Below are 14,766 nucleotides of genomic sequence, written 5' to 3'. Positions count from 1 at the left end.
GGAGAGACAACACTTACTTGGGTGAGTGGGACCAAGAGGAGCATGTAGTTGGTTGTGATGGATGGTATTTAATTCATTAGGAATCCATGAAATCTGACAAATAGCCCCGAGCACTGGATGCTGTGGATTCAGGAAATTTATGTTTCTTTCTGAGAATGTTTATGTATCACAATGCAACAAACTGTTATGCAGCAGTGTGTAGCTTCCACATGGTAACTGAGATAGACTATATATAAAAGATGGACATTGCCACCGTGACATCATCCACTGATTTGAGGGCTACCAAGCACTGTACAAATGCATGGAGTCCTTATCAGAAAATGCTTGCTAACCACTCCATAGACTGCCTGTGTGAGCTGGACAGAAATCAATTCCTGCTAATAGATATATATACATAAAATAACTCTAAAAATTCACTTGTACACTGCAAAAAAAACGATTTTCAAGAAAGTAAAAAACCCTTGTTTATGGACATTTTTTATTTTTTGTCTAAAAAGAAAATATATTCTTAATAAGCAAGTTTTGCACAAGAAAATAAAGCTTATTCTAGGAAAATATGTCTAACTTTTCCTTAAAAGGATATTTCAGCTCATCTTGAGCTTTATTTACCAGTTACGAGGTATGAAAATGGTTTGATTGAAATTCCAGAATAAAAATACGATTATTTTTCTCATTTCAAGAGTAAGGCCACTTAAACAGCTGCTCAGTTTAAGAAATGTAGTTATTGACACTAAAGTGTAATATAATTGCTGTCAAGTTTGACAAAACATCAGTACACATATCTTCACTATGGCATTGCTGCAATCGCATTCAACTGTCAGATTTGACAGAAAAATCAACAACAAAACTGTCCAAAACAATAACCTGATAATACAGTTCATGCATGTAAAGCAGTGTACCTTTTATAATACATCTGTTGAGCTCATGTTTAGTCACTATAGGCACTAGGATGAACATCATTATGAGCCATGTTAGTTGTAAGATAATTAGAATGAATAATTAAGATAATACATAAAAAAAACAAACATCACAAATATCACAAATAACCAACAGGGACAGTCTGGTTACCATCAGAGCATCCATCCATCTGTTCACTTCCGCTTATCTGTATCAGGGTCGCAACCATTTATACTCATATACATTGAATTCAATTCAATTTTATTTGTATAGTGCCAAATCACAACAATAACATGCCTATAGGCAACGTTAATCACCACTTAGCCTAACTCCAATAACTGCATGTCTTTGGTCTGTGGGAGGATGCCAGAGTACCTGGTGAAAACCCACACAGACACAGGGAGAACATGCAAACTCCACACAGAAAAGTTCCAGGGTGGAGCTAACCACCTCACCACCATACTGCCCACGGCCACCGTTCCTGAGGCGAAAAATGTAATCCCCAGCTGGTTGCAAATGGTTGCTGGAGGTTGTTGGCAGTCACTTTGAAATCAGTTGCTAAAGTCCCAGTCACGCAGGCCTAGAGGCTGGTGATTGCCACACTGGTAATCTTTGGTCACTATAGAAAAGAGAGCATTCGATGCTGGGTCGGTGAGTGCTCGCTGGGGGTTGCTGGCAGTTGTTTTTGTGAATTTGGTCACAAAGAGGTGCAATGGACACTTATTGTGATTGCTTTAGTTAAATTTCACCATTGGACAGTGACCATCCACATGTTTGCCTAGTATTTGTGAGTACACGAACTCATCCACAGAGAATTTACAGTACATGCATGCACCAACTATGTATGCACTAGGCAGCAGACTTCATAGATTTATAACAGGAAAGACCACTCGCCCATCAGGTCTAGCTGTCCAGCCTTCAGGGCTCACGCTTGTCTGACTGAGGCCTAAGATGAAACCTTTCAGATAGCTAGAGGACATGACTAGCTATCTGACTGCCACTTAAAGTGATCACTCCCCAGATAACGCACAATTTTAAGCTTTAATACAAAACATTAAAAAAGCAATAAAATCACACACTGTTCAGTTTTTATGTAGAGGAAAATTAGCAATTAATTATAGTTAACATGACCAAAAATTATGAGTTAATGAGTTAAACAACTGTATGTGGCCTAAAAACTTAATGGCTACACTTTCCTTTCACAATTGCTGTGTTTAAAATCACATACCTCGCCTTTGTTTGTCAGAAAACAGTGCAAAACACTTAAAATAGGATGATGCTGATTTGCTGATTTTTTTCTAATATCATTTTTTTTTTTTTTACATTTATATTATACAGTAGCAGCTTGTTCAGCCTGAGAGTTATTATTGATTTTGGGGTCTTGTATTAAGATGACATGGGCTGTAAACTTATTTGCTTCCAGCACAAGTGTCACTGTCAAAGACAAATAAATTGCAGTGAACTCAAATGACTCAAACGTTCTGTCCTGCCTTTCAAGATGACAGAGCTGAAATGCGCACCTCTGAGTCTGAAAGCAGGTAATTTGCATTTGAAAAATGACAGCACCAATGTCTACAAGTGCTCATTAGGAACAAGGTGAACACTGGGCTATGACATTGCAGAGATCCCTTCTGTGTAATTTGACACTTCACAGGTGTGAACAAACTGGCTTTGCATGCGTTGTATATAATGTATATAACTGCCTTTTCATTCCTCATCATTCAAAATAAAAAACATTTTCCCACATTTCTTTAGGATTATTTAGCGCCCAGCTCGACTTCCAGCCTTTATTTAGGATGTTATACAAACAACGCTGTATCATCTCCCTGGAACCGCACTCTCGTTGACGCCCACCGCCTCGCTAGCACCTCGATCTCAATCACTAACAAGAGGCCCTTCACCCACAGTGCAACTGCACACTGCTCATTCATCCTAATGAAGCAGGATACAAACACAGTCTCACTTAAAATGAGGCAAAAACCTACTCAGCGTGGTCCGTTTTGAATCAGCCTTTCCTCCCCGTTGCATTAGCTAAACCTCGATTCCAAAAAAACACTGAAGCAACACATCAATGTTTTTAGACACTAAAAGACAGCAGGAAGTCAGATTTTAATTACCAAAGTAAACCAAAAGGTACACATCGTTGAAAGCAGCCAGATTTAGCTTATTTTAGTCTATTTTCTTGGCTTGAGAACTTTTTTTTTTACCTTGTACATACATGATCTTCTAGTTAAGGTAGAGAGAAGAGCGTGACTAAAGCCAGTATCTAAGACAAAACAACTTAACAAAGGTTGATAGATAGTTAAATATACGGCGCAGCATACAAAGATTTGACTTGAATTAAAAATATGTAACCAAGCCATCCCTGACTGCTCACTTGTGCAATAATTTCAACTCATGTGACGTCTTTGACACACACAGAGACAAAAAGAAGGCATCTCCTGTTTCTGAGTCGGGCCCGTTTTCTCTCCGACGAGCTGGTAGCCACAATGCCAGATCAAATAGCCGGGCTCATCCTCTGATCACTGACCCAGTGTCGAACGCGTCTCTTTAAAGCGAGAAGATGCAATCAAAAATGATCCTGTGGCAGCCGTCAGATGAGTCATGCCTTCTTTTTGCCCATTTACATTCGTTCTGTCGCTCCCTTTTGTGATGCTTGCAGACAAGGTCCCACCCCCATCTATACGTCTGCATGTCTTTATATTTCCCTTTTTTCCCCCCTTTCGCAGCTGTGGGCGTAGTGTCACAAGCGGTTAGCGTGAGGAATGAGCGGGGTGGCACAAACAGATTGGCAAACTACGAAAATTGGACGACAATTAATGCCTATGTGCGTTTTAAGTGATATGATTGTCTGCGCCTAGGCCTCTCTCTCTCTCTTTCTCTCTGCCTCTGTCTCTCTCTCTTGCCACCATTAATATTCAGTGATTGAATAGGCACCTGCCACCATATTCTCGCCAGCCTGCAGGCCTTTTTTTATGTTCCTCTCCGCGCAAAATTGTTAAATAGAGAAGCTGATGAGGTGGAATGTCGAAGCAGATTGCATACGACAGGCCCCAACTTGAGGAGGGAGAAATCATCATTTTCACTGCTTTTCTTCACCCTTTTTTTCCCCCTTTCTTCTTTTTCCCTTGACCGGTAGAAACTGATGTGACAATCGGATCTGGAATTGCTGCACATTTCAGGAAAGAGGGGGGTGAGGAGGGGGGGGTCGCGCGGCAAGCAGGAGATGGTGAAAGGAGAATCTATGTTCAAGGAGAATCTATGTTCGAGTCGGCGTGCCTGTCAGTTTTGTGTTTCAGTGTCATTTGAGTGCATGTGGAATGATAGTTGCTGGGATTCATCTCCTGAGTAGCAGATAAAAGGAATGAAGAGATATAGTGTCTTGCAGCCCGGGTGAAGAACAGGAGAGAAGATTGGAGCGTGACGGATAGCGTGAAGCACATCGGGCACAATATCTCGCAATCATCTTCCAGAGGCTGTGTGCTGCCTTCAGATGGAAGTTGCTCGCGGATTTGCGCGCATTGTGTACAGTCATGTAAATTCCTCACGACAGCGTTGCTTTGAGGAGTAAACAAAGTGTCACATTTTAGCCACTTATTTCCAGTAGGACGTTCTGCCTCGTCTCGATTTATTTATTTTTTATCGCATTATTCTCTACTGCATGATCTCCCACTCACTCCCTGCGCGCACGCTGCAATCGTCTGCTTTTTTTCTTTTTTTAAACTGCTGTTTTCATTCATCGAACACATACAATCATCCACTTGTTCCCCGTCAGGTTTGCTGTTTCCCTGCATGGTCTCGAATACATCCCCTGAGAAGTGAAACATACCCTCTCTCTCCAGATGACAGTGGGTATTCATATAAAGCTGAGCTAAGCCCCATCCAATTTTCTCCTGCTTTCCTTTTCACCTTTCCTTCTTAAATAACAGGTCTCTGGCCTTTATTGCCGGCTGTGGACATTGTGAGGCCATAAGACAAGACGCTAACCAAAATTAATGGGGCCCACCAGCCTGGACTTTCTCCTTGCTGACCGCTTAACGGTCTGCAGAGCACGGGCAGAGAGCAAAAAGACTGCTAATCGGAATTAGACGAGGACAAGCACGCACCCTCCCCTTCAATTATGGACAGTAGGTGGTATTGACAGGTCACTGTGGAGAAACAATGGGAATATTTCCTTATACTGAGCGAACATGGCGCTCTGAAAAGCTTTCGTCGTAACAAACAGCTGAATTCCTCTAATAAACCTCCGCATTTTGCCTGATCGTAACAAACAACAAACCCTGTGCGACATGATGCCCCCACCCCACCCCCACACCTGCTCCAACCTTGGGGTGAAAAGTGGTAAAGTACTTTTCCTTTGTCTTATCAGCAGCTTCAGTAAAGCCTTCTAGGGGGCACCTATATCAGATCCCTCATGCTTGTCATCATCAAGCCTCTCATCAGGCTTTGCACTCTAGTCGGCCGCCTTCTCCCTTCCCTCGTGACAGCATTTTGTTTTCCTGCCGAGAAACACAAAGAGGAACATATTGAAAGGAGGAGAGCGAGACAGAGGCGTCGGTGTACACACATCTCCTGGCTAATAATCCAGCGGAGGAGACAACAGTCATTCATCTGTGTACCGGCACTGGCAGGTTGACTTTTCTTGACTGAAGAAGGGGGAATAATTGCGAGGCTCTCGTAACTGATGAATGCAGCTGAGACTGTAGTGCCGAGAGCGTCCTGACTGCCTTTTTTTTCTTTTTTTTAAAAAAGGAGAAAAAAAGCAGGAAAAGATGAAAAGAGGAAATACACACAAAGGAGCATTTATGTAACAACACAAGGAGTATGTATCAAATAAGCTGTGTTCCACTTAGCATAGCTCCAAAGCCAGACAAGAGGAATCAATAGGCAGCAGCAATTTTGCCCTCTTGAGGAGAGGAAGCTATGAGCAAACAAATACGCAAGGTTCTTAGTTGCATGTCTCTGCAGATTCAAACATCTTCCTCTAAAATATTTGCCATTCATTTCAGACAGCCGGGGATGATTATTTATTTATTTAGCTTTTCTTTTTTTCTTTTCCTTTTTTTTTTTTTGCACATATACACAAGTGAAGCGCAGGGATTGGCGAACTAATCAAAAACTTGTACGGCACAAAAAGCCCCGATACAAAGTAGAACTCTGGCATCAATATTCACCGTCTGTGCACGCTCCTTAAGTTTGATCATGCAACTCCAACAGAAGTTAAAGTAGAAAGGCGAGATTCTCCCCTTTCTCTTTTCGTCTGCACCACCGTCTCCCAGCTCTCGCCGTCTCCTGTCCCTCCCGTTCCTCTCGCAGCCTTCATTCTCTTTCTCTTTGCTCTCCATCTTCTCTCTCATTATTCTCATCCAGCTAACTCCCCCTCCCACCCACCCAAACTTCTGTTGGCTCTTCATTTGCAACACTATCCCCAGGTCAGCGGGGTGGGTGTGGTACAGAATGTGAAGTAATCTCACTTGCTTGATTCTATCAATCCTCTTTTTCACCCGGGTTTTGAACACCTCAATCAAATCTCCCCTCAAGGTCGCCTTTGTTGCATGCTCGGCAGATTAAGTCCCTGTCCATGTGCGGCGTGCGCTTTGAACTGGAGACATCACCCAGAGAAAGATAAAGAAAAAAGAGGGAGAGGAGAGGAGAGGGAAAGAGGGAGGCAGCGAGAAAGGCATGCAGGAGAGTTGGTAGAGGCTTTTTTTTGCTTTATACTTTGTGAGGGAGATTCAGGCTATAGTTTAGCATTTAGAATGCAAAAAAAAAAAAAAAAAAACTTCTGCAAGCAATAAACTTAATTTGCTGTTCATTTTATTACAAATGCCCAGAGGCAATCTTTCCGTGCTAAATCGATAAATGGTCAAAATCTGACCATTTCCCAGAAGCTGATTGACTGTCGACCGGCCATCCGTACCCGTGCAACATCATTTTTGTCAGCGCTACAGCAGAGGTTTCACCCCACCCCCCACCCTGCCCCATCCAATGCACTATTGTCAACACTTGAGCGTTTCAAACTGTTCCATTAAACCCCAAGCTTGTCAGCCGAAGACTACGCCATGTGATGTCGATGATAGCAGCGGGGGAAAGGGACGACGATATGAATGGTCGGCTGGATGCAATGTTCAATTTCCAGCGGTCTGAGATTTTCATCTATCATCGGCACAATGAAGGAGAGCCAGAGTGAGTGAGAGAGAGGGGAAAAGAGAGTAGGAAGAGAGACGAGTGAACCTCCTTCCCCTGTTCTACCTCATGAACTGAATACCAACTGGAGCTCTGCGTGGAGGCGAGAGCGCGAAGGCGAGGGCTGCGAGCGGGCGCGTGTGGACCTATCAGAGTGTCGTGGATGTTTCCACATCTTGCCTGCTTTCTTTCACAGAAGCAGTGTGTCTCACCACTAAGGATGCACAATTTCTTTTTGTTTTTCTTCTTTCAACCACACCTTAATCCTACCTTCCCAACCCCCATCTACATCTCCATCTCTTTCTGGCTCCTGCTCTATTCAAATGTAGCTTGCAAACATACATCATTGGGCATCATTGTTATGCTTGAGGCTCAACAGCATTCATTCTAATATCTGCATGCTATCCAATTTGGAAGAAGAATGAAATAATCTCACCAAGACAAACCAATCATTTATCAAGCTACTCAGCCACGCCACAGTTATTCCACCCACCCCCACACCCCGTGCCTTCTGTCAGCCCACCTAAGTAAAAACAAAAACACAGGCATGACACTCACTGTTGCATCTATGTCCATCGAAAAAGTTGTGCCCACGTACCAAGACACTGAGCCATTCCGTGTCTTTTGGGTCCCATGGTGCCAGCTTCATACCTCCTTTGGATTTTATTCCATCTGCACACTTAAATAAATCTTAACTTAGTAAGTTCCAGTGCTAGCTTCTATTTCAGCGCTCCCACTGCTATACATGCATCATGGATATAAGACTATCAGCAACATGTTAGATAGAAAAATGCTGCCAAAACCACTCCACCCCCACCCTGTCTAATTGCATGCACCGAAGATCTGTTGCCTAGAAAAGAGGTTGCCTTAAGCCACAATCCCCATGAGTTCGTTCCCGACCTCTCGTCTATTCTATTGCACGTTTTTCCATCGTTCTCCACAAGGCCTACTTCCCTCCATCTGTAGCCTCTGGCTCTACCCATCTACTGCTATGATTCAATTAATTAGCGTGTGGCTCGTCCAGAGGTTTAAGGCATAATGATACGTTAGCCCCACCACTGTGAATATCTTAAATTGGTCTAATCCCAACAGGCCACATGGGTAACCTCTTGTTTCTCGCAAAAGGGTCACATTATTAGAGAGCAGTGAGGTGTGTGAAGGGGAATAAGGTGATGCAGAATACATGCCGGACTCATGGGACGAGGTGGGTGGGGGGGTGTAAGAATCAATGAAAGCAATCACCACATACAATTGAATTTGTTGTGAATCGCACAAAGGACGAAAAACAGATGAATTATACAGAGGTCAAGCAACCATATAGTCTTTGTGAATGGAGGAAAGAAAAATCATACTTTGACTGGTGTGGTGTAATATAGCCTAGCAGATTATGGAGTCAACTGCTATAGATTTAAGGCTAAGTAAAACAACAGGAAAATGTCAGTGTGCAGACAAGTATTATTAAAGAGTAAAAGCACACCATGTAGCTCCCTTGCAGTCTATCTAAAAAGAATAAACATACATAGTAGAGGGTGGGTGAGTTCAAACATTTCTATAAATCGTAGGCTTGCCTTTGGGAAAGCTTGAGGTTTTAAGGAAGGAGCAACAGCTTAGAAGACTGGCTGACTATAACCACCAACTTGCAGATCGCGGCATGTCTTAAATGCTGGGTAATCTGGTGCGGCAGTAGCAATAAGCAAGTGACCACTTGACAAGTGGCACCCATAGCCAATGTGATGCAAAGAGGAAACACAAACAGAAAATACAGCTAAAACTTTTTGCTCTCCTGTTTTCCACTAAACATTTATGACTATCTGGTCTTTAAGTCGGATGTCATTAGCCGTTTCCGGGTCCAACCTCCGCTTCAGGTACCAAAGTCAAACAAACACTGTGGCATCACATAGAGTTAAAAACTGTCTAAATTGTTTCATCTTTTATAAAATGATCAGTGTGGCTGCTCTACCAGGTGTAATAATTAAGTTTAACATCCAGGTATCGATGAAAACAGAAATTTAACAGAGTTAGATGTTAGCAGGGAGTTAGCTTGCTAGTTTCCAGCTAAACATAATATACCATGTTCTGACTGAGGGATTTCTGAAAAAATTAAAACATACAGCTCTGCTATCACTTCTAACTTAAATGAAGACAGAAAACTAAATACTAGTGACATCTGTAGGGTTACTGAAGTTGGACTAGCTGGTATTTAATGATGTGCTGCGTGGTGGCTAGCTACACAGCTATGGTTAGCATAATATAAACTAGGGTGACCAACCGTCCTCTTTTCCCCGGTCATGTCCACTTTTCACGTTCTGTCCGGGGCGTCCGGGGGGATTTTCGAGATTGATGAAAATGTCCGGGTTTTCCTATAGTCCGACAGAGGACCCATGTGCTTGAAGTCATCCTCGAACTGCTGCTTTGTGAGCGCACAGACGGGACAGCCGGTGCGCAGCAACGCACCTAATGTTGTTTAAAAGATCCCAAAGCGCAAGTGCATCATTTCAGATGAACTGCAAAAGAAATTTCCCTCTTACCGGCCCAGTACTGGTAATTTTTCTTATGCAGATGAGGCATTATTTCTGTACCATTATTTAATTACAGAGGCTTTTAATTTTTTTTTTTTTTTTTTTTGCGCTCATGGACTTGTAAAAGCCTATATGACATTTTTCGTCCACACGTAAACGGCGTTTCAAATCAACAAAAACTGAGATTTTTTAAAACTCCTGCCAGGTTGGGGATTTTCGAAAACTCAGTTTTTGCGTTTACCTGTGGACGAGGAATACGGCGTTCGTCACGCAACGTCAAAGGTATGTGCCTTTTTTCCCGTGTGCGCCACGTTATTGTTTACATTAGATAAATTTCTACAATCGCAGATAGAGACAAAATACTGTTACTGTTAATCTTACTATCTTCAGCTTTTACACGCTTACAAATACACACGCAGTTACTGTCCCTCCATTTAGAAAGGCAGAGGCGTCGTGGTGTAATTATTTTATGTGTAGTTGTTTTTTTCCTGTGTAATAATATTCAACATTGCTATCAATACATTTTTCAAAAAATGCCACTCTGTGCAAAATGGGTTAAAAAACATTAGCAAGTGTGGGATACTGTTTGTCCGCATTTGGACAGGGGGAACCAATCGTGGCAGGATCAGCCTGATAATATTTGTATCCCACTTTAACTTTACTGTATAAAGAGCTAACATCTCCAAAATCTTAGGAGTAGTTAGTCATTATAAGAAGTGTTTGTGAACTAAAAATCAAGAATGTGGGATTTGGACAGCCCAGCACATGCTCCCGACGCTGAATGCTAACTTTTTTTCACTCAATAAAAGTTAACGCGAGGGTTCCCGATGGTTAGGGACAAATGCAGTTGCATGGCAGGATGCTGTAAACAGGCCAAACTTCAGTCAGGAGAACAACTGAGATAATCCATCCACAATACGAGGTTAGTCGTTAATATACTGCTGCAAGGGTTGGGCTGTAGTTACATCGTAAGTTTTAAAAACTGAGCTTTAAAATGAACAGCGGTAATAAAAACCGAGAGCGGCCGACAGTGATCACTGACTGTTTTAGGGGCTTGTTCAGATTAAATAGAACAAGATAAAAAAGCATTAAAATGTGTTAAAAACACAACAGCCTTAATAAACGCAGAGCAGTTTGGACCTGGAAGGAGGGTTTATCGCGTCATCACTTAAAGACCGGATAGAAGCAAAAAGCTGGAATCATGATATCACATGTTTCGAAGTGACATTGCTCTCTAGCTAACATTACATATTGTGGGACAGATTAGCATCCACTACGACATTTGATCAGAAGTGATTACAACTAGAAATCATATTATTTTTCAAGAAAAGCAAATAAACAAACAGTTCCCATAATCCACGTCTGAGCCCCCTTTACTAACCTATGAAATCGCCTCCTCTGCTAAGCTGATAATGGGCATTTTTTACATATCTTTTTTCAGTGACCATGCTTATGTAGAGGAGACTTTACATCACACATACTATGATGTAAGCCTATGTTCAATGGATAGAGTCTTGGTACTTGGTGAATGGATTCTTACATAGCACTTTTCTACTCCACTTGAGCATTCAGTGTCTTTATAGAATATGTCACCCATTCATATAAGCACTTTCTCCATGCCTGAGTGCTTTCTATCTAACATTAAAACTTGATGAAAACATCAGGAGCAACTCTGGGTTACGGATCTTGGTCAAGGCATGAAATCTGGAGCGGCCAGCGATCGAACCACCAACCTTCCAATTACTAGAATACCCACTCTATCTCCTGAGCAATTGCCACAGATTTTTTTGCATGTTTTACATTTTTGGGTTCAGCTCCGTGGTTTATCTACCAGTTGGGAGGTTGATGGATCAATCCTTGACTCCTACTGTCCGGATGCTAAAGCATACTTGGAAAAGAGACTGAACCCTGATGTGTTTGTGCATGTGTGTTAGAAAGTGCATAGAGAAAAAAGTGCTGTAGTACTGGGAGAATGAGACTCGTTAGAAAGGTGCTATATAAGTACCAGTCACTTTAATGTTTGTTATATACACCTGCTATTATTTCACTATATCCATATACACTGAGGTTTCTGTTGCTGTAGCAGCTAATTCAGCTATTTCCTATTGATGGCAGAGATCATTGATCAAATTTTGCCCTTTTTGAGATATTCTCCACTTACAGCAGCACGAGCCTCATTCTCCTGATATTCAAGCATGAGCGAACTGCTCAACCTGTCATGTTTTGTTCTTTTGTCTCACACACACACACACACACACACACACATACACACTCTGACACATCCCTCATGCATCCATCATTTAGTGAAAAGAAATGATTTGTCCACTAAATGGACAGGCTAATAAATAGATCGCTCAGTTTGAGCTCAAGGTTAATTTCGCATATCTTTTAACAGTTTCTGAAAATGATTGAGCACTTTGACTGGGCCACAGGGAACGTATCAGTGGCCGAACATCTCCCCGTGAGGAAACTCGATGAAGACGAAGCGCTTTGCCCGTTTAAGGCAATCAAGGTGAGTTCACGTCAATATACTTCATTTGGTGTTTCATATGTAGCACATGCCATCACATCCGACGGAAAATACCATTTGTGAACGACACCAGATTGTGCAGCTAATTATATGCAACACCAGCTGCTATATCCAAGCATAACAAAAGACATTCCTGTAATGAATGCAATCATTTGTGCATCCAAATGAACTGGACACAAATACTGGTAAATTGGACCACAAACAACAATTTATTGCCTCTTTCTGTATGCCCCCCCACCTCTCAGGGGCTCAGCTATATAAGCATCCCATCTCAGAGCTGGTTGATGGCTTCTGCCAACAGAAGGTAGGGATCGCTTTTCCTGCGATTAGTTTCATTTACGCAGTTTTTCTTTGCGTGGTAAATTGTTGCTGGTGAATGGGGGCGGAAAGACGCCTGGTTGGCGGAAGCTAATTTTCCACTTGAGGAAACTGTCTGCAAAATAATAATCTACGGTTTGTTATGTGAAAATGATGATCTCCCTCAACCCTGCCGGGAGCTGGGTAATGGCACAGCAATAGGGAGGCTTTCATGCCACAACTGTGCTTTCCCACAACTGGCTTGTTAGCCAGAGAGCCCGAGCCTGTCACCATGCAGGCAGGCAGGATGAGACTGCAGGATCTGCTACAGACTGGCAAGAGAGTGTTTCGAGGGTTGCATAGCATGCTGCAGAAGTTACTTTATCTGCAGAAAAATATACATGTCCTTTTTAATCTAGCCACTTTCATGAGCATTTTGTAACTAACAGTGTGTATATTCTGTTTTTCTCAAGCAAAGCACTGTACAATTCAAGGTCCTTGTACCATTCAGCTACTTCATTTCATGCCCCTACATTTGCTTCATGAGTTCCAGGGGCAATATGCACCAGTTACATAGACATGCAAATATACAGTAACGCCATCTTATATGATGTCTGTATAAGGTCTCAGTCATCCAGGTCATAGTAGTCTTAGAAAAGAAAGCAACTGGTCTTCTTTAAGTTTGTTGAAGATGTTTAATCTCTCATACGAGAGGCTTTTTGAAGTAGCCCCTTGGATGAGAGGTGAAATGTCTCCAAACAACTTAAAGAAGTCCAGTGACCTTATTTTCGAGCTCCTAAAAGAATCTTACATGTATCGTAATATATGAATCCAAAAGTATTTGATTGGAAATCTTGCTAATCAATCATTAATGCAGTAGTAACCACAAGAGCTTTAATTCCGCAGATGTTTACCGGTAATGATGCAAACAAGTACTGTCAGAAAGAGCAGATGTGTGACTTTCATGCAGTTGCCGTTAGATAGCGTAACATCAGCAGTGGCTGCAATGACTCCAGACATGCTCACAAAAGCGTTCCCACATGTTTGACTACTGTGTGGACATATGCCAAGCATCCGGATGGGGCCACATTGAGCACTGGTGAACATTGCAAGTTTTGTATATAAAACCCTACATTCAATCATGTATTTTAAAATTTACCACACTCTTCTATGTCTGTTACCATAAAAAATACAGCCTTTTTAAACTGAATGATTGTTTTTGAGAGCTGCGCGATACTGCAGATTTTGGTTTCAATCTGATGCCAAGTAAATGTAGGGCCAGTATTGTCGATACCAGTATCGATACTGATACTTTTAACCTATAGAGGAAACTTATGTAGGGGAGTCGTGATTTATTTCAATAAGGACAGATTACTTGGAAGAATGCAACATGATTTATTGAGATAAAGAAATTAATGTGTTTGGCGATTAGACTCCAGTGACCCATCATCGGAGTCTGGAATCCCAGCGGTGATAAGATTTAGGACAGGACCCCCTGGAGTCTAGACGGTGGTGGTGGTGAAGATGAAGACCGAGGCTTGAATAGAGCTCTGGCTCAGGTGTCTGAGGTGCAGATGAGGAGGAGGTGGGTTGCACGAAAGAGATTCCGAAAGGGAGAATGGTGGAGAGCACAGATTCAAACCGTGCAAAGACGAGGCTTATTGGCTCAAAGAAGCCAGGCTAGAAGATGATTGGACTGGAGAAATGATGTCAGTACTGAGATTGACAATGTGGGAAAGTGGTAGACATGTAAACAGAAAAGCTGTCGGACGCCCAGGAAAACAGGCAGAACTTGCGCATAAGCTTTATGATGATGATGATGATGATAATGATGACATTTTTATTTTGGACATATAAAGCACACAAACCAATATATAGACATGCACATATACTTCATACATACGCAATGACATAAAATGACCACACAAGTCCTAAATGGAGTAAAAAGCGTGAACATACCTACTAATCCCTACCCCATGCTTCACCATATTAATCATTACCCCCACCTCCCCTCAGCACTTTTATACATGCAAGTTTTTATGAGATGAAAGGTCATCAGTTTGCAAATTCTGAAAACATTTTAATGACCACCAAATCACTGTGATTTTTACTTTCCACAATAATTAGTTAACACAACAAAACACACCTTTCAGCTTTTCACTTATTTTGAAACTGGGCTTTTTGGAGACCTGGAATCTAAATTTGGCTGTCTGTAATGCACTTTGGGTCAGCATCTGCGCTATAGGCTATAAATAAAATAGATGTGACAGTCAACACAAAAAGGTTTAGACATTTTGCATAGTGCATGTTTGAGGTTTATTTTTTTATGTACAGAAA

The 14,766-nt window shown here is 41.9% G+C and overlaps 1 protein-coding gene across 1 annotated transcript in view; it reads left to right on the top strand.

Annotated features, from left to right (window-relative positions):
* Nucleotides 1-9,859: 9,859 nt before the first annotated feature.
* LOC120437831 overlaps nucleotides 9,860-14,766 on the top strand; it is a 43,010-nt gene continuing 38,103 nt past the window's right edge. The window contains exons 1-3 of the mRNA XM_039608381.1: nucleotides 9,860-9,884; nucleotides 11,998-12,114; nucleotides 12,378-12,436. Coding sequence (XP_039464315.1) covers nucleotides 12,007-12,114; nucleotides 12,378-12,436 — 167 coding nt within the window. The 5' untranslated portion in view covers nucleotides 9,860-9,884; nucleotides 11,998-12,006. The remainder of the gene's footprint in view (nucleotides 9,885-11,997; nucleotides 12,115-12,377; nucleotides 12,437-14,766) is intronic.

This window comes from Oreochromis aureus, linkage group 3, assembly GCF_013358895.1.
Source record: "Oreochromis aureus strain Israel breed Guangdong linkage group 3, ZZ_aureus, whole genome shotgun sequence".
Taxonomy (NCBI): domain Eukaryota; kingdom Metazoa; phylum Chordata; class Actinopteri; order Cichliformes; family Cichlidae; genus Oreochromis; species Oreochromis aureus.
The sequence above is the reverse complement of the archived record's forward strand: the minus strand, read 5'-3'. Positions and strand labels throughout refer to the sequence as shown.